The sequence below is a fragment of the Phocoena sinus genome, chromosome 1, assembly GCF_008692025.1.
Source record: "Phocoena sinus isolate mPhoSin1 chromosome 1, mPhoSin1.pri, whole genome shotgun sequence".
NCBI lineage: Eukaryota > Metazoa > Chordata > Mammalia > Artiodactyla > Phocoenidae > Phocoena > Phocoena sinus.
The window spans coordinates 104941089-104960476 of record NC_045763.1 but is presented as its reverse complement, the minus strand read 5'-3'; the positions used below and the strand labels follow the sequence as shown (position 1 = coordinate 104960476).

The 19388-nt window shown below is 40.9% G+C and overlaps 1 protein-coding gene across 4 annotated transcripts in view; it reads right to left on the bottom strand.

Moving 5' to 3' along the window:
- MAN1A2 (mannosidase alpha class 1A member 2) overlaps nucleotides 1–18888 on the bottom strand; it is a 173451-nt gene extending 154563 nt beyond the window's left edge. For 3 of the 4 annotated variants that reach the window (XM_032633914.1, XM_032633922.1, XM_032633907.1), the window contains exon 1: nucleotides 17171–18318. In XM_032633914.1, the coding sequence (XP_032489805.1) occupies nucleotides 17171–17472 (302 nt within the window). In that variant the 5' untranslated portion in view covers nucleotides 17473–18318. Of the gene's footprint in view, nucleotides 1–17170 lie in introns of all 4 variants that reach the window. The other variant, XM_032633910.1, reaches the window with a different exon arrangement.
- Between the last annotated feature and the right edge of the window lie 500 nt (nucleotides 18889–19388).

Here is a 19388-nt window from a genome sequence, read left to right as displayed (position 1 = left end):
GGATCAATCGTACAGAATAGAAAGCCCAGAAATAAACCCACACACCTACGGTCAATTAATTTGCAACAAAGGAGGCAAGAATATACAATGGAGAAGACAGCCTCTTCAGCAAGTAGTGTTGGGACAGCTGGACAACTGCATGCCAATCAATGTTAGAACACACCCTCACACCATACACAAAAATAAACTCAAAATGGCTTAAAGACAAATATAAAACATGACTCCATAAAACTCCTACAAGAGAACACAGGCAAAACATTCTCTGACATAAATCGTACCAATGTTTTCTTAAGGCAGTCTCCCAAGGAACAGAAATAAAAGCAAAAATAAACAAATGGGACCCAATCAAACTTATAAGCTTTTACACAACTAAGGAAACCTCCAACAAAACAAAAGACAACCTACGGACTAGGAGAAAATATTTGCATATGATGCGACTGACAAAGGCTTAATTTCCAAAATATACAAACTCATACAACTCAGTAACAAAAAAACAAAGAACCCAATCAACAAATGGGTAGATTACCTAAACAGACATTTCTCCAAAGAAGACATACAAATGGGCAACAGGCATATGAAAAAATGCTCAATATCCTTAATTATTAGAGAAATGTAAATCAAAACTACAATGAGGTACCACCTCATACTGGTCAGAATGGCCATCATTAAAAGGTCTACAAATAACAAAGGCTGGAGAGGGTGTGGAGAAAAGGGAACCTTCCTACCCTGCTGGTGGGAATATAAATTGGTGCAGCCACTATGAAAAACAGTATGGAGGTTCCTTAAAAAATAGAGCTTAAAAACAGAGCTGCCATATGATTCAGCAATCCCACTCCTGGCAATAGAACCGGACAAAACTCTAATTTGAAAAGATACATGCACCCCCATACTCATGGCAGCACTACTTACAATAGCCAAGACATGGAAATAACCTAAATGTCCATCAAAAGATGAATGGATAAAGGTGTGGTATATTTACACAATGGAGTATTTACTCAACCATAAAAATAGTGAAATAATGCCATTTGCAGCAACAGGGATGAACCTAGAGATTATCATACCAAATAAAGTCAGAAAGAGAAAGACAAATATCATATGATACCACTTATATGTGGAACCTAAAATACAACACAAATGAGCTTATTTACGAAACAGAAACAAATTCACAGACATAGAAAATAAACATGGTTACCAAAGTGGAAAGGGGGTGAGGGAGGGATAAATAAGGAGTTTGGGATTAGCAGATACAAACTACTATATGTAAAATAGATAAGCAACACAGTCCTACTGTATAACACAGGGACCTATATTCGATATCCTGCAATAAACCACAACAGAAAATTAGATGAAGAACATATGTATATATAACTGAATCACTTTGCTGTATACCAGAAACTAACACAACACTATAAATCAACTATACTTTAATTTAAAATAAAAAAAATATACACTTTCATTAAGGGTCAAATGTACCTCAAGCATTGGAAATACAAAAATAATTAAAAGAACAGTCATTTGTCCTCCAAGAGCCCATGTTCTACTGGGAACAACAGATAAGTAAGCAGATGATTATAAATATGCAGTCACAGACAATACATGAGAAAGATAAAAGTACATGGGAAAAAGATTACGTAAAGGCAGGGAAAGTAAGGGAATAAATCTATCTGTGGATGTGGGCAATCTCAGCTGTTAATGGGTAAATTAATATTAACAAGACTGCTGTAGATCAAAGAACACTATTATTAAATAAGATTAAAAGCAAGTCAAGGTAATTCAAGCACAGATTTATAATACTAAATGATGATAAAAAATGAAACCTAATCTTAGACTACATATTACAGAGGCTTCATAATCTACATAAGTCTACGTTAGTAATATAGAAGGAATATTCTGAGATTGTATGTTTGATACTTTAATAAGAAGAAAAATCAAAAGAAATATTAATAAATAAAAATAAACATTTCACAGCCCTAGAACACTTGCTATGAAACCCAAGAGAAATTTTGAAAAGGCTATTATAGCTTTAAAGCAAATAAACTATCAATATGTTTGAACAAATTTTATTTCCTTAAAACATTTAACTTCATCCAATAAATAATGTTTACCTATTAGCATTCAACTTCTGGGGCACTGAACAGTATGTCATCTCCTGCAATTTCCAACACTTCCTGACCAACATGAAAATCAGGACATACCTTGGCATTCTGCAATTTAACCACACCATACTAATACTTTATTCATTTCTAAGAAGAATGAAAAACATACTGATTTTATAACAGTGATTTTATAATGCTGAACTAATAAAAGCAAAGTCACTATCACTTTGCTTAGGATCAAAATTAGACTTTAAATAAGGGTATACAAAATTTCATCTGATGAGCAGACCCAAAACACAGCTTCTACCAAATTACTATTAATACTTATGAAAGATGCAGAAAATAATAAAAACTCAGACTATCAAAGAAATAAGAGCCATCATGTCAGAATCTGGAAGAATTCTTCAGTAACTTATAACCATATTTAACTCATGAAACAAAAAATATCCAAACTACTACACAACCCCAACTGTAACTTATCTCAGAGACCCAATGATAAAATCGGACAGAAACCTTTATATAGTCAGAGCACTGTTCAACTTTCCTTTCCCCACAGTCTCTTCCCAATTGTTTCCTTATTATTTAATTAGCTAGGCTATGTCAGAGAACAACTCCTGGAGGATGGGGGAAGTAGAATGAAAAACTGTATTCTAAGTGGTATGAAGCAGAACAAGAAGAATCTCAGCAGTTGTCCATGATGCCAATTGTACTCGGAATTGTGAAATCTATTCTAGCGCCACAGTTGAAACGACTTAAAGATATTAGAACAGAGGAAAACAGACTGAGAGCTATACAAATCAATTTGTACTCCAACTATAGAATTGAAAAGGGTATTCACTCAATATGCAAGTAGATCAATACGCAAGTAGAACAAAGGAAAGCCCCACAGACTTAGAGGATAAAATGTGTGACCTCCCTAAAACAGGAGCAGTAAGCTCTAAGTAAAGAACAGGATGAGGGTGGGGGTGGGGGTGGGGGAGGCATGGAAGAGAGAGGAAATGAGGAAAGATGATAAGAAAGCTAAAATCACAATAGTGAGATATAAAATCTCTACTCTTGCAACAGAAAGCAAAAATGAATCAAGCAAAAAATACAAATCATGACATGAAAAACTTGAGAAACTCTCACCAAAGCATGCTACAATCTGGTGTCAAGTTCAAAAGCCACATGACATTAGTGACTACCATATATCCAGCACAGGTTTAGAGTGATTATGTCTAGTAAAATGTCACACAGCTAGCTAGTAGAACCAAGATGCAACTTTAAGTCTTTCTAACTCCAAAGCCTATGCTCTTTACGTCTGAGGAAAATAATCAGAAGTTAACATACACCCAACCCGCAAGTATTCAATTCATACTTGCAAAATCCTGACTGGAGGATGAAACTTACTGGCAGTTCAACTAAATATTTTAAAAACAAAACAAAACCACAAAGCCCATTTATATAATGCCAATATATAAAACAAATGTCAATTTCAAAGTGAAAATTAATGAAATTCTTATTATAAAACAAACATTGTTTGTATTATCCTCAACTTAAAATAACACAAATGGCCATTAATAAGAGACTGAATTAAGTAAACTGTAATATTTTCATATAATAGAATGCTACATAGTGATGAAAATAAACTACCACCACAAACTTCAACATGATGGAATCTTAGCAAGATAATATTGAGCCCCTTCACACAAAAAAAGGCAAGACACAGTACATACATCATTTATATACTTACGTAAAAGTTAAAACAGGAAAATCTTAACTATATTGTTTAGTGATGTTTACCTAGTGGTAAAACCGTAGGGAAACACACGGTTGTAATTACCATAAAAGTCAAACACACGAATGGGGCCAGGAAATACTGAGGAGGGTTGGTTTGGGAAGTGATGATCTGGAGGCTTTTGGGGTGCTGACAATGTTTGTTTTCTCAATCTGGGAGGTGGTTGCATGAGTATTTATATATAAATACTATCTATTATAGTGTGGATCATTCTTTTATGTATTTTTTATAATAGTTACATTTTACAAATTAGAAAGGTTTAAATAAAATGAATGTAATAAATGAAAACTAAATGTAGGCACAGAAATAGGAAAACGTAAATAACACGCTGACAATATATTGTACACATGTATTTTATATATATATGTATAAAACTATTGTGAATAAAGGGTTACTAGCAGGCCTGTTTCAGGAAGAAAAAAATAAAATTCTTATTAGATAAGTCTATTATGTACACAAATTATGAACATGATACTTTATGTGTATCATTGTATATTTATAACAATATTCATGTATACTATAACCAATACCTGTTTTGGTTACTTCAAAATCACAGATGCTAATAAACATGACTGTCATGAACATCAAACTATATATTTTATGTCATCATCTGGAAGATATATATTGTTTGAAAACTCTGGATTATTTATGAACCACTTAACAGGAGGAAACATACAGGTTTTCTCATGAAAATACTTTATCTTAAATTCATGTAGTAACAATTGCATAAATTAAAGTATTAGTTAAATATAGCGGATATTTCTGGGACTTTCCTGATGGTCCAGTGGTAAAGAATCCGCCTGCCAATGCAGGGGACATGGGTTCGAGCCCTGGTTCGGGAACTAAGATCCCACATGCCATGGGGCAACTAAGCCTGTGTGCTACAACTGTTGCCTCGCGCGCCTCAACGAAACAGCCCACGTGCCGCAAACTACAGAGCCCACACTCTGGAGCCTGCACGTCGCAACTAGAGAGAAAACCCACGTCACAACTAGAGAGAAACCCGAGCAGACCGCGAGGCATAACGAAAAGATCCCACGTGCCTCAACAAAAAGATCCCGTGTGCTGCAACTAAGACCCAACGCAGCCAAAAAAAATAAGGTAAATAAATAAAATAAATATTTTTTTAAAAAAACAGTGTATATTTCTTAGTAATCCATAATCATGTCAGCCAGAAACTGGGACTACCTCCTCCTCCTACCTCAGCCCCCATATTCAATCAACCACCAACTTCTGTGAAACTTAATAGTTTAATATCTCTTGAATCACTACTTTTCTCCACTAATTTCTCTCCTTCTCCACTTTCATCACTCTGGTCTAAGCCAGTATCCTCTGTGACCTAGGCTCTCCTAACTGATTTCACTACATTTCCTCCTGTTCCTCTCCAATCCACTGTTTACACTGCAACCAAAGTAATTATTTAAATTTTTTAAAAATATTAAATGATTATGACATTCCCTTGCTTTAATGAAAACTCTTCAATGCCTTCCCACAGTACTTAACATAAAGATCAAAATACTTGACTAAAAACTCTCCAGGATCCTGCCTAGGGATTCCAAACTCAACAACAACCAGGTTAAACATTGATTCATTAAATTTACTTATGGGGCAACTTAATTGAGTGGCATAAAATGAAGAGTCCATGCCCCACTAGAGGGAGTAGCAGCTGCCTGGATCCAGCTGAGCGTTGCCATCTGAAAATACAGACTTGGATGTTGTTATATCCTCTCATTTTTCAAGAGAAGCCAGAAATCCAGACTTTTGTGTGAAATTTTCCTGATATGTCAATGCTGGCAACTCATCCAAACTTTCCAATCAATAAGGAGGCCAAATCTGACCTGTCATCTAGTCTCTTCACCTAACCACACACCACTAATCTCTACACCAGCCATACTGAATCTGAATATTTCTCAGATCCTCAATGATACTGAAACCGAGCAGGACCCCGTGGGGGCCTCCAGGGCACAAAACCCTTTCTGCTTCTGGTTTCTTGTTTGTAGGAAAAAGGCTTTCCACCTCCAAGACCTTTCCTAAGTTCCACAAGGCGGATTCAGTTACTAATTAGGGGAATGAGGGAACAGCAGAAAGAAACAAAAGTGCAGTGACCGGGCAGGGGCCTAGTTCTTCCTCAGGGCTGTGTGTAACAATCTCATACCTATCTCTGAGTTCTTCTACAGAAACTAGGGCCCCCATCCAGGTGGAGGGTGGTATTTTCAGGCTGAGCACAAGCATGTGGACCTCTGACTAGTTGGAACCAGAAGGCTGATGACTGAAATTCCTAGAATACCACGCTGTTACCTCACCACCAACCAGTCAGAAGTAGGTCACACACCCTGCCAGCTCTCCCCTGAAATTTTGCCTATAAAAACTCTTCCCCCAAAATCTTTGGGGAGCTCGGGTCTTTTGAGCATGAGTCACGATTCTCCTTGATTGGCCCTTGCAATAAACCTTTCTCCACTCCAAACTCTGACGTTTTTGTTTGTTTGGCCTCACTGCGCCTCAGGCACATAACTTGGGTTCAACAACAGTACTACTTAGGGCTCTCACACATGTTGTGTCCTCTGCTTTGACCACTTTTTTTTCCCACAACTCTACCTGACCTAGCAATCTCCTACTTGTAAGCTTCTCAGCAGTTGTTTCCTCAAGAAGCCTTCCCTACTCCCACTGCCTGTTCCCGCGACCCCCACTCCACAGGCTAAAACACATTATGTGCTCTGATAACACTGGGTACACCTTCATAACACTCATCACACCTAAAAAATAAATTTGTTTATTTAATGCCTGTCATCCCCTCTCACCCCTCCCCCAAGATGCGAAGCTCCATAAAAGTCGGGCCTGATACACAGCAGACATGCAATACACATTTGTTGCTAAATAGTTTGGTTATAAAATATTCCTTTAGACAATAAGGGTCTGGTGTACTTTTAAAATATTAATTAATCTCTACCCAACTTTTCAGGAACATGTACAATATTTTAAGGTAAGCAGACTCAGAATTAAAATATTCAATTAAAACTATAATTAATGATAATAATAACTAATATTTATTGAGCATTTACTAAATGCTAAGAGCTATGTTGAGCACTTCACGTGTACTATCTCATTCAATGTAACAATCTATAAAGTGATGCCACTATCATCCAAAGGAAGCAACTTATGCATAGAGTTTAAAAATGTGCTCAAAATCACACATCTAATCAGTGACAAACTAGGGTACGAATCCACGCAGTCTGACTCCAGAGCTTAAGCACCTAACTACACTAATTAAGAAAAGCCAATTCAACAAGTATCTGTTAAATACTGCAAGTAAGAAATAATGGCCATGATTTATTTTTCATTACTTCTCCGTTAAAGTAAGGTTCCTCATCCCTCTAATCTGCACTCCTCTCCACATATAAAATTAAATCATCAAGTTTTATTTTCCAAATTAAGAAAGATGGTTCTTTGACCCACATCCAAAATAAGCATGATCTTAGTACCAACTATATCTGTTAAAATGCTATCTTTCCGAATTATTTTTAAATATGTTAATGTTTATATATTAATGTTTTACATTGTAGTCTTATTATTGGAATGATCTCTAATTTGAAATGTATTTCATTGATCAAATTAGAAGAGTTCTTATGACTACAGACTGTGTTTTCAGATACGGTGACAATCGATATAAAAATAAACTGAGGGGGGGACCTTCAAGATGGTGGAGAAGTAAGACTTGAAGATCACCTTCCTCCCCACAAATATATCAAAAATACATCTACATGTGGAACAACTCCCATAGAACACCTACTGAGCGCTGGAAAAAGACCTCAGAACTCCCAAAAGGCAAGAAACTCCCCACGTACCTGGATAGGGCAAAAGAAAAAAGGAAAAACAGAGGCAAAAGAATAGGGACCTGCACCTCTGGGAGGCAGCTGTGAAGGAGAAAAAGTTTCCACACACTAGGAAGCCCCTTCACTAGCAAAGACGGGAGGTGGGCATGGGGCGGGGGGGCCTTCAGAACCACGGAGAAGAGTGCAGCAACAGGAGTGCAGAGAGCAAAGCGGAGAGATTCCCGCACACAGGATCAGTGCCAACCAGGGCTCACCAGCCTGAGAGGCTTCTCTGCTCACCCGCTGGGGCGGGTGAGGGCTGGGAGCTGAGGCTCGGGATTCGGAGATCAGATCCCAGGGAGAGGACTGGGGTTGGCGGCGTGAACACAGCCTGAAGGGGGCTACTGCACCACAGCTAGCCTGGGCAGAGTCCGGGAAAACGTCTGGACCTGCCTAAGAAGCAAGAAACCATCGTTTTGGGATGCGCGAGGAGAGGGGATTCAGAGCACCGCCTAAACGAGTTCCAGAGATAGGCGCGAGCCACAACTATCAGCGCGGACTCCAGAGACAGGCATGAAACCCTAATGCTGCTGCTGCAGCCACCAAGAAGCCCGTGTACAGGCACAGGTCACTATCCACACATCCCCTCCGGGGAGCCTGTGCAGCCCGCCACTGCCAGGGTCCCGTGATGCAGGGACAACTTCCCTGGGAGAACACACGGCACGCCTCAGGCTGTTGCAAGGTCACGCCAGCCTCTGGCGCCGCAGGCTCACCCCAGCCTGTACCCCTCCCCCCCCACCCCACGCCTGACTGAGCCAGAGCCCCCTAATCAGCTGCTACTTTAACCCCATCCTGTCTGGGTGGGAACAGACGCCCTCAGGCGAACTACATGCAGAGGTGGGGCCAAATCCAAAGCTGAACCCCAGGAGCCGTGCGAACAAAGAGAAATGGAAATTTCTCCCAGCAGCCTCAGGAGCAGCAGATTAAATCTCCACAATCAACTTGATGTACCCTGCATCTGTGGAATACCTGAATAGACAACGAATCAACCCAAATTGAGAAGGTGGACTTTCGGAGCAACTGTAGACTTCGGGTTTGCTTTTGGCAACTAATTTGTTTCTGGCTTTATGTTTATCTTACTTTAGTATTTAGAGCTTATTATCATTGGTAGATTTATTGATTTCGTTGCTCTCTTTTTCTTTTTTATATATATTTTTATCCTTTATCTCTTTTCGTGAATGTGTATGTGTATGCTTCTTCGTGTGATTTTGTCTGTATAGCTTTGCTTTTACCATGTGTTCTAGGATTCTCTCCTTTATTTTTTTTTCTTTTTTTTAGTACAGTTTTTAGTGCTTGCTAACGTTGGTGGTTTTATTTTTTGCTTTGGTTGCTCTCTTCTTTTTTTTATTACTGTTTTATTTTAAATAATATTTTTTATTTTAATAACTTTATTTTATTAATTTTTTTAATTTAATTTTTTCCCTCCCCTTTCTTCTGAGCTGTGTGGCTGACAGGGTCTTGGTGCTCCAGCCAGGTGATAGGCCTGAGCCTCTGAGGTGGGAGACCCAAGTTCAGGACACTGGTCCACCAGAGACCTCCCAGCCCCACAGAGTATCAAATGGCGAAAGCTCTACCAGAGATCTCTATCTCAATGCTGACGCAGCTCTACTCAACGACCAGCAAGCTACAATGCTGGACCCCCTATGCCAAATGATTAGCAAGACAGGAACACAATCCCACCCATTAGCACAGACGCTGCCTAAAATCGTAATAAGTTCACAGACACCCCAAAACACACCACTGGACGTGGTCCTGCCCACCACAAAGACAAGATCCAGCCTCATCCACCAGAACACAGGCACCAGTCCCCTCCACCAGGAAGCCTACACAACCCACTGAACCAACCTTACCCACTGGGGGCAGACAGCAAAAACAACGGGAACTACGAACCTGTTGCCTGAAAAAAGGACACCCCAAACACAGTAAGTTAAGCAAAAGGAAAAGACACAAAAATATGCAGCGGATGAAAAGAGCAAGGTAAAAACCCAACAGACCAAACAAATGAAGAAGAAACAGGCAGTCTACCTGAAAAAGAATTCAGACTAATGATGGTAGGGATGATCCAAAATCTTGGAAATAGAACAGAGAAAATACAAGAAACGTTTAACAAGGACCTAGAACTAAAGAGCACACAAACAATGATGAACAGCACAATAAATGAAACTAAAAATTCTCTAGAAGAAATCAATCGAGGGCTTCCCTGGTGGCGAACAGGTTGAGAGTCCACCTGCCAATGCAGGGGACACGGGTTCATGTCCCAGTCCAGGAAGATCCCACATGCCATGGAGCGGCTGGGCCCGTGAGCCATGGCCGCTGAGCCTGCGCGTCCGGAGCCTGTGCTCCGCAACAGGAGAGGCCGCAACAGTGAGAGGCCCGCGTACAGCAAATAAATAAAAAATAGAAATCAATCGAGAATAACTGAGGCAGAAGAAAGGATAAGTGATCTGGAAGGTAAAATAGTGGAAATAACTACCACAGAGCAGAATGAAAAAAACAGAATGAAAAGAACTAAGGACAGTCTCAGAGACCTCTGGGACAACATTACATGCACCAACATATGAATTATAGGGTCTCAGAAAAAGAAGAGAAAAAGAAAAGAACTGAGAAAATATTTGAAGAGTTTGTAGTTGAAAACATCCCTAAAATGGGAAGGGAAATAGTCAATCAAGTCCAGGAAGCGCAGAGAGTCCCATACAGGATAAATCCAAGGAGAAACACGTCAAGAAACATATTAATCAAACTATCAAAAACTAAATTCAAAGAAAAAATATTAAAAAGCAGCAAGGGAAAAGCAACAAATAACATACAAGGGAATCCCCATAAGGTTAACAGCTGATCTTTCAGGAGAAACTCCGCAAGCCAGAAGGGAGTGGCAGGATATATTTAAAGGGATGAAAGGGAAAAACCTACAACCAAGATTACTCTACCCAGCAAGGATCCCATTCAGATTTGATGGAGAAACTAAAACCTTTACAGACAAGCGAAAGCTAAGAGAATTCAGCACCACCAAACCAGCTTTACAACAAATGCTAAAGGAACTTCTCCAGGCAGGAAACACAAGAAGAGGAAAAGACCTGCAATAACAAACCCAAACCAATTAAGAAAATGGTAATAGGAACATACATATTGATAACTACCTTAAATGTAAATGGATTAAATGCTCCCACCAAAATACACAGACTGGCTGAATGCATACAAAAACAAGACCCATATATATGCTGTCTACAAGAGAGCCACTTCAGACCTAGGGACACATGCAGACTGAAAGTGAGGGGATGGAAAAAGATATTCCATGCAAATGGAAACCAAAAGAAAGCTGGCGTAGCAATTCTCATATCTGACAAAATAGACTTTAAAATAAAAACATTACAAGAGACAAAAAAAGACACTACATAATGATCAAGGGATCAATCCAAGAAGAAGATACAACAATTGTAAATATTTATGCGCCCAACATAGGAGCACCTCAATACATAAGGCAAATGCTAACAGCCATAAAAGGGGAAATCGACAGTAACACAATCATAGTAGGGGACTTTAACACCCCACTTTCACCAATGGGCAGATCAGCCAAAATGAAAATAAATAAGGAAACACAAGCTTTAAATGATACAATAAACAAAATGGACTTAGTTGATATTTATAGAACATTCCAGCCAAAAACAACAGAACACACGTTTTTCTCAAATGCTCATGGAACATTCCCCAGGATAGATCGTACCTTGGGACACAAATCAAGCCTTGGTAAATTTAAGAAAATTGAAATTGTATCAAGTATCTTTTCCAACCACAGTCCTATGACACTAGATATCAATTACAAGAAAAAATCTGTAAAAAATACAAACACAGGGAGGTTAAACAATACACTACTAAATAACCATGAGATCACCAAAGAAATCTAAGAGGAAATAAAAAAATACCTAGAAACAAATGACAATGAAAACATGACGACCCAAAACCTATGGGATGCAGCAAAAGCAGTTCTAAGAAGGAAGTTTATAGCAATACAATCCTACCTGAAGAAACAAGAAACATCTCAAATAACCTAACCTTACACCTAAAGCAATTAGAGAAAGAAAAACAAAAAAACCTCAAAGGGGCTTCCCTGGTGGCGCACTGGTTGAGAGTCAGCCTGCTGATGCAGGGGACGCGGGTTTGTGCCCCAGTCCGGGAAGATCCCACATGCCGCGGAGCGGCTGGGCCCATGAGCCATGGCCGCTGAGCCTGCGTGTCCGGAGCCTGTACTCCGCAACGGGAGAGGCCACAACAGTGAGAGGCCCGCATACAGCGAAAAAAAAAAAAAAACCTCAAAGTTAGCAGAAGGAAAAAAATCATAAAGATAAGATCAGAAATAAATGAAAAAGAAATGAAGGAAATGACAGCAAAGATGAATAAAACTAAAAGCTGGTTCTTTGAGAAGATAAACAAAATTGATAAACCATTAGCCAGAATCATCAAGAAAAAAAATGAGAAGACTCAAATCAATACAATTAGAAATGAAAAAAGAGAAGTAACAACTGACACCACAGAAATATAAAGGATCATGAGAGATTACTGCAAGCAATTATATGTGAATAAAATGGACAACCTGGAAGAAATGGACAAATTCTTAGAAAAGCACAACCTTCTGCAACTGAACCAGGAAGAAACAGAAAATATAAACAGACTAATCACAAGCACTGCAATTGAAACTGTGATTAAAACTCTTCCAACGAACAAAAGCCCAGGACCAGATGGATTCACAGGCAAACTTTATCAAACATTTAGAGAAGAGCTAACATCCATCCTTCTCAAACTCTTCCAAAATACAGCAGAGGGAGGAACACTCCCAAACTCATTCTACGAGGCCACCATCACCCTGATATCAAAACCAGACAAAGATGTCACAAAAAAAGAAAAAACTACAGGCCAACATCACTGATGAACATAGATGCAAAAATCTTCAACAAAATACTAGCAAACAGAATCCAACAGCACATTAAAAGGATCATACACCATGATCAAGTGGGGTTTATTCCAGGAATGCAAGGATTCTTCAATATATGCAAATCAATCAATGTGATAAACCATATTAACAAACTGAAGAAGAAAAACCATATGACCATCTCAATAAATGCAGAAAAATCTTCTGACAAAATTCAACACCCACTTATGATAAAAACCCTCCAGAAAGTAGGCATAGAGGGAACTTACCTCAACATAATAAAGGCCATATACGACAAACCCACAGCCAACATCATTCTCAATGGTGAAAAACTGAAACCATTTTCAATAAGATCAGGAACAAGACAAGGTTGCCCATGCTCACCACTATTATTCAACACAGTCTTGGAAGTTTTAGCCAAAGCAATCAGAGAAGAAAAACACATAAAAGGAATCCAATTTGGAAAAGAAGTAAAACTGTCACAGTTTGCAGATGACATGATACTATACACAGAGAATCCTAAAGATGCTACCAGAAAACTACTAGAGCTAATCAATAAATTTGGTAATGTAGCAGGATACAAAATTAATGCACAGAAATTTCTTGCATTCCTATACACTAATGATGAAAAATCTGAAAGAGAAACTAAGAAAATACTCCCATTTACCATTGCAATAAAAAGAATAAAATACCTAGGAATAAACCTACCTAAGGAGACAAAAGACCTGTATGCAGAAAACTATAAGACACTGATGAAAGAAATTAAAGATGATACCAACAGATGGAGAGATATACCATGTTCTTGTATTGGAAGACTCAACATTGTGAAAATGACTATACTACCCAAAGCAATCTACACATTCAATGCAATTCCTATCAAACTACCAATGGCATTTTTCACAGAAGTAGAACAAAAACATTTCACAATTTGTATAGAAACACAAAAGACCCCGAATAGCCAAAGCAATCTTGAGAAAGTAAAACAGAGCTGGTGTTATCAGGCTCCCCAACTTCAAACTGTACTACAAAGCTACAGTAATCAAGACAGTATGGTCCTGGCACAAAAACAGAAATATAGATCAATGGAACAGGATAGAAAGCCCAGAGATAAACCCACGCACCTGTGGTCACCTTATCTTAGATAAAGGAGGCAAGAATATACAATGGAGAAAAGTGGTGCATAACCACATAAAAATAAGTGGTGCTGGGTAAACTGGACAGCTACATGTAAAAGAATGAAGTTAGAACACTCCTGAACACCGTACATAAAAATAAACTCAAAATGGATTAATGACCTAAATGTAAGGCCATACACTATAAAACTCTTAAAGGAAAACATAGAAAGAACACTCTTTGACATAAATCACAGCAAGATCCTTTTTGACCCACCTCCTGGAGAAATGGAAATAAAAACAAAAATAAACAAATAGGACCTAATGAAACTTCAAAGCTTTTGCACAGCCAAGGAAACCATAAACAAGACCAAAAGACAACCCTCAGAATGGGAGGAAATATTTGCAAACGAAGCAACTGACAAAGGATTCATCTCCAAAATATGCAAGCAGTTCATGCAGCTCAATATCAAAAAAACAAACAACCCAATCCAAAAGTGACAGAAGACCTAAACAGACATTTCTCCAAAGAAGATATACAGATTGCCAACAAACACATGAAAGGATGTTTAACATCACTAATCATTAGAGAAATGCAAATCAAAACTACAGTAAGGTATCACCTCACACCGGTCAGAATGGCCATCATCAAAAAATCTACAAACAGTAAATGCTGGAGATGGTGTGGAGAAAAGAGAACCCTCTTGCACTGTTGGTGGGAATGTAAATTGATACAGCCACTATGGAAAACAGTATGGAGGTTCCTTAAAAAACTAAAAATAGAACTACCATACAACCCAGCAATCCCACTACTGGGCTTATACCCTGAGAAAACCATAATTCAAAGAGTCATGTACCACAGTGTTCACTGCAGCTCTATTTACAATAGCCAGGACATGGAAGCAACCTAAGTGTCCATCGACAGATGAATGGATAAAGAAGATGTGGCACATACGTACAATGGAATATTACTCAGCCATAAAAAGAAACGAAGCTGAGTTATTTGTAGTGAGATGGATGGACCTAGAGACTGTCGTACAGAGTGAAGTGAATCAGAAAAAGAAAAACAAATACTGTATACTAACACATATATATGGCATCTAAAAAAAAAAATGGTTCGGAAGAACCTAGGAGCAGGACAGGAATAAAGACGCAGACATAAGAGAATGGACTAGAGGACACGGGAGGGAAAAAGGTAAGCTGGGACAAAGTGAGAGAGCGGCATGGACATATATACACTATCAAATGTAAAATAGATAGCTAGTGGGAAGCAGCCACATAGCACAGGGAGATCAGCTTGGTGCTTCATGTCCACCTAGAGGAGTGGGATAGGCAGGGAGGGAGGGAGACGCAAGAGGGAGGAGATATGGGGTTCTACGTATATGTATAGCTGATTCACTTTTTTATACAGCAGAAACTAACACACCATTGTAAAACAATTATACTCCAATGAAGATGTTTAAAAAAAATAAACTGACATAACCACATAAAATATACACAAAGTTAATACAGGGATCCCTCAATACCTGAACTCTATCTGAATTCTTGCCTTCCAAAACTCAGGAACCAAATAGATTTGAGTAAGTTCTCACATGTATCCAGACTCTTACTACCCAAAACCCAGAATCTGGCTCACTCACCATCCCTTGTTAAGAAAACTCAATAACCAATCTCTCACTCCAAACTCCGGGATCCAACAGTATCCAACAGTCTTGTACAGCGAAACAGAAGCATATGTATTCAAGGGCTATATAAATTTTAGAATTCTTGTTTTAAGAGATTTAAGCAGATTTTTTTAATGTGAAAAAAATGGACATATCTGTATTTTCATTCAAATTTGAAATTTAAATTCCACTTAACGAAGAATTTTTCTATGTGAATGTTTTTAAACTAGAAAGTGCCATATTTTTTAACCTTTAGACCACACAAAATATAAAGTAAATTGTTAAGTATATGACAGACAACTTATAAGAGTTAAATAAAGTTAATTCATGACTTCAAAGAGCTCTGAAGTCAGTCTTAACATCTTTTTATAAAAATAATACTTATCATTATAAATAACATGGGAAATAAGGTTTTCAAGGAAAACAGTACTTTCAGTGTTAATTTTTCAGCAACGTTATTTCACAGATTATATCAGATTTTTCTTGAAGTCACAAAGAGCAAAGGGCAAAATAAAAGAAACAAAGGAAAAGAGTACAGAAGTTGAAAATGATGGCAAAAATTTCAAATTAATTTGGTTACAGACGAATGATATGAAACAATTTTAGAAGTAATTACTCCATAAGGTTCAGCCCAAAGTCAAAGAAACAGCAAGCAAAGAACAAATTAACTAGACTGAGAAAAAGGAAAAACCAGCTCTCATTACAACAGTGCATTTTTCTAAAGTATTTAACTTAGGATAACATTTGAACACAAGCTTTTTCAAAAACCTCGTGCATGATGAAAACTTACAGCATCAGTTGAGAACAGAACTAAAACATGATTTTTTTACATGCTCAAAAATTATTTTAAGAAATAGAGAAAAAAGGAGAAAGGTTTAGCAGGTTAAAAAATATATATACTTCAGGTTTGAAGAAAGCAAACTACTTTCCCAGATTCTTTTGATACAAATTACATAAATGATTTAAAGAGACTGTAACTAGAGCTCCCATTTTATACTCATTTGCCAATATTCTCCCAAGAGCTCACTTCGGATTTACTGACTTTAAAGAATGTGAACCCTTTAATCAAGCAAATTCTAAGAGTTATTCGATACACTCCATCTTTCACATTTAGGGAAAAAAAAAAAAACAGCAAAATTAAATTTTAAAACATAACCAAACCTTGTCTACAAGAGTCACAAAGTGAGTGACTTAAGATTCAGTGATCTCTTTAACTTAACTGATTCCACACAGAGCACCAAAACACATCTATTGTGCCTGTGTTTGTCTTTCTAAAAAGCTAAGATTCACTACTAAGCTTTAACTACCAGCCAGAGATGAGAGCCCTTTGGGAGAGAACAAACCCAGAGAAGATGTCAGGATTCCATGGATCTATTTCACAGGGTGGCACAATGATTGAATGCAACACATTCTTAATAAATGAAGGCGCAGCATATGTCACTATTTCTTCAGGTTAAGTCTTCATACCTCCATTCCCAATTGTTCACATCAGACACAACAACCCTGAGCACAAACACTCCTCCTACATAAAAGGAAGGAGCTGGACTTTGGATGGGGCTCTAAGGTGTCCTTCCAGTTTATGATTCTATTTAACTAGTTGTGTAAAAATACAACTCTCACGACTCAGGGAAAGTTACATTTTACTGCCAAAAAACTGACAGATTTGATGCAATAAACCATACCTTGCTCTGCCAAATGTTAATACCAGAACTTCTGAAATAAACAAACCTGTGTCTATGTTCATCTGGTCCATGGATCAGGAAGACTCCAGGGTTTTTAGCCCCTTTGCCGGCATCTACATGAGGAATTAACACATCTTCCAAACCCAGATCAAAACGTTTGTGTTTTGAAGAGTCTGGAAGGAAGAAGAATGCCCCAAAACACAGGGTGATGAAGGCACTTAGAATAAGGAGGAGGATAAACTTCTCAGAAAGTCTCAAGGTAGCCCTGTGATGCGGGAAGGAAGGCGGCCCCAGGTTCAGAGGTGGTATCCTCCGTCCAGAGAGGGGTAGCAGCGCTGGGGTAGTCATCGTTTACGCTCTTGGGCAGAATATTTTATAAAGTTCTCATCTTACATCAAATGTAGGATACATTGAACAGTCTTCAGAATCCTGGCAAAAATGGGGAAACTCAATTTTCCTCCTCTCAAAGGACTGCTGTGCGTTTCAATAGGGTACCTCTTTCACGCTCAACCAATTACATGCAGAAATGAGTGTGGCCCCCAAACGATCATTAGTTTAAGTCCTGTGATACTTTCTTTGCCATCTGGCTCTCAGTACCTCACCGGGTGATTACAAGTCTCCTCTTCATTCCTAAGGGTAGATCAGACAAGCAACACCGCACTGAGGATGCAAGGTGGGTTCTTCCATTCCTGAACCTCCGGGAGATGCTCCAACGTGGTTTCCCGCCCCAAAAGGGAGCCTGACGTGATCCAAGGAGCTGTAGAAGGTTCACTTGAGCTCCTCGGATGCTTCGATTGCAGAATCTCTGAACCTCAGTGGTGGAAAAACAAGGGGCTTCTCGGAAGTCAGTCAACCGGGAGGAGGGTCACCCGCCTCGCCGGGAAACCGAAGCAGCGGCGCTGGGCGAAAAGCAGGAAGGAGGGCTCGGACGCCCGCGCCTCCCGACGCTGTCCCCGGGCTCCGACGCTGCTCCCTCGACGGCTGGCGCGAAGGGCATCCGCGTCCAAAATACCTGTGCCCTCCCAGCCGCGGCCGCCGCGGCCGCTGTCGCTACCGCTCGGGTCTGTCAGGGAGCGGAACTTCCTCCTCCGCGGCCACTGAGAAGCCCCGGCGTGAGCGGGGGGAGGGGAGGCGCTGCGGCCGCCCCCGCTCGGCTCCTCCTCCTCCTCTCGGCAGCGGGTTAAGTTAACCCAGGCGCCGGCTCCCAGAGCGAGGCCGCTTCTGACCCCGCCGTGCCCGGCCGCGGCGGCCGAGCCTCCGCGACCCCGCGGCGTGGGAAGAAGCAAAGCCGCGGCCCCCCTGTCCGAGAACCCGGGGCAGGCGCCTGCTCATTCCTCGCTCAGCCCGGGGGCGGCGGCGGCCCCGAGCTCGCGAGAGCAGTCGCGCCTTGGGCGGGCAGAGGTCAGCTGCGTCTCCTTCCTCCCTGGCCGCCGTGGGGGACTGCCTGGCCGCCGTGGGGGCCTCCGCAGCGCAACCTCCGGTCGCTCGCAGCCGCTCGCTCTGGTGGTGGCGGCGACGGCTGCGGGAGAGGCAGCGCGTCCACGCGGTGCGGGGCTGCGGCCCGGTCCTCGTCCCGTGGCTCCCTAGGCCGGGAGGGCGCGGAGCAGCCGACTACCGACACCCGTTGGGCACACTCCTGAGGGGAGCCGGCGTGCGGGGGTGGGGCGGATGGCTCGGGCCTGCCTCCGGCCCCAACTCGCGAGTGGGCGTCCCCGAGCGGCGGACTGTGAGGTGCGCGCGCACGCTCCCAGCCTCGCCGCCGCCGCCGCCGCCCCCGCCCCTTCCCCGCCCCACCCGGCCCGGCCCGCGCTCCGGCCTCGCGCTGCTGCTGCGGGCTCCAGCGCCCGCCCTCCCGCCCGTCGGCTGCGCGACCCCCGGAAGCGTCCTGCAGCGGGCGTCTGGGCACGTGATGGGAGAAGGTCGACCGTTCGCGCTTCACTGATAACTTCACCGGTGCCAGGCTTCGGCATTGCCAGTTTGTGGGACTGACCCGGCGTTTGGGAGGTTGGGGGCGGGGAGGGCGGGGAGGCTCAGGTCCCGGAGGCTTCGCTGCAATCCAAGGGTTGCTAGAACTAAAGGGATCTGACGGCCAAGGTTAACGTTTAATATTGCTTTGTGGAGATCGTGTCTTCAATTATGGACCATTGGTCCCTAGGGCTCAACGACTGAGTCTCCAACTTCTTCCTTACAGCCCATGTGCACGTCGTTGGGCACCCGAAGCTCAAGTCATCTCTACTGAGCAGCAACCGTGTGCCAGGCTCTGT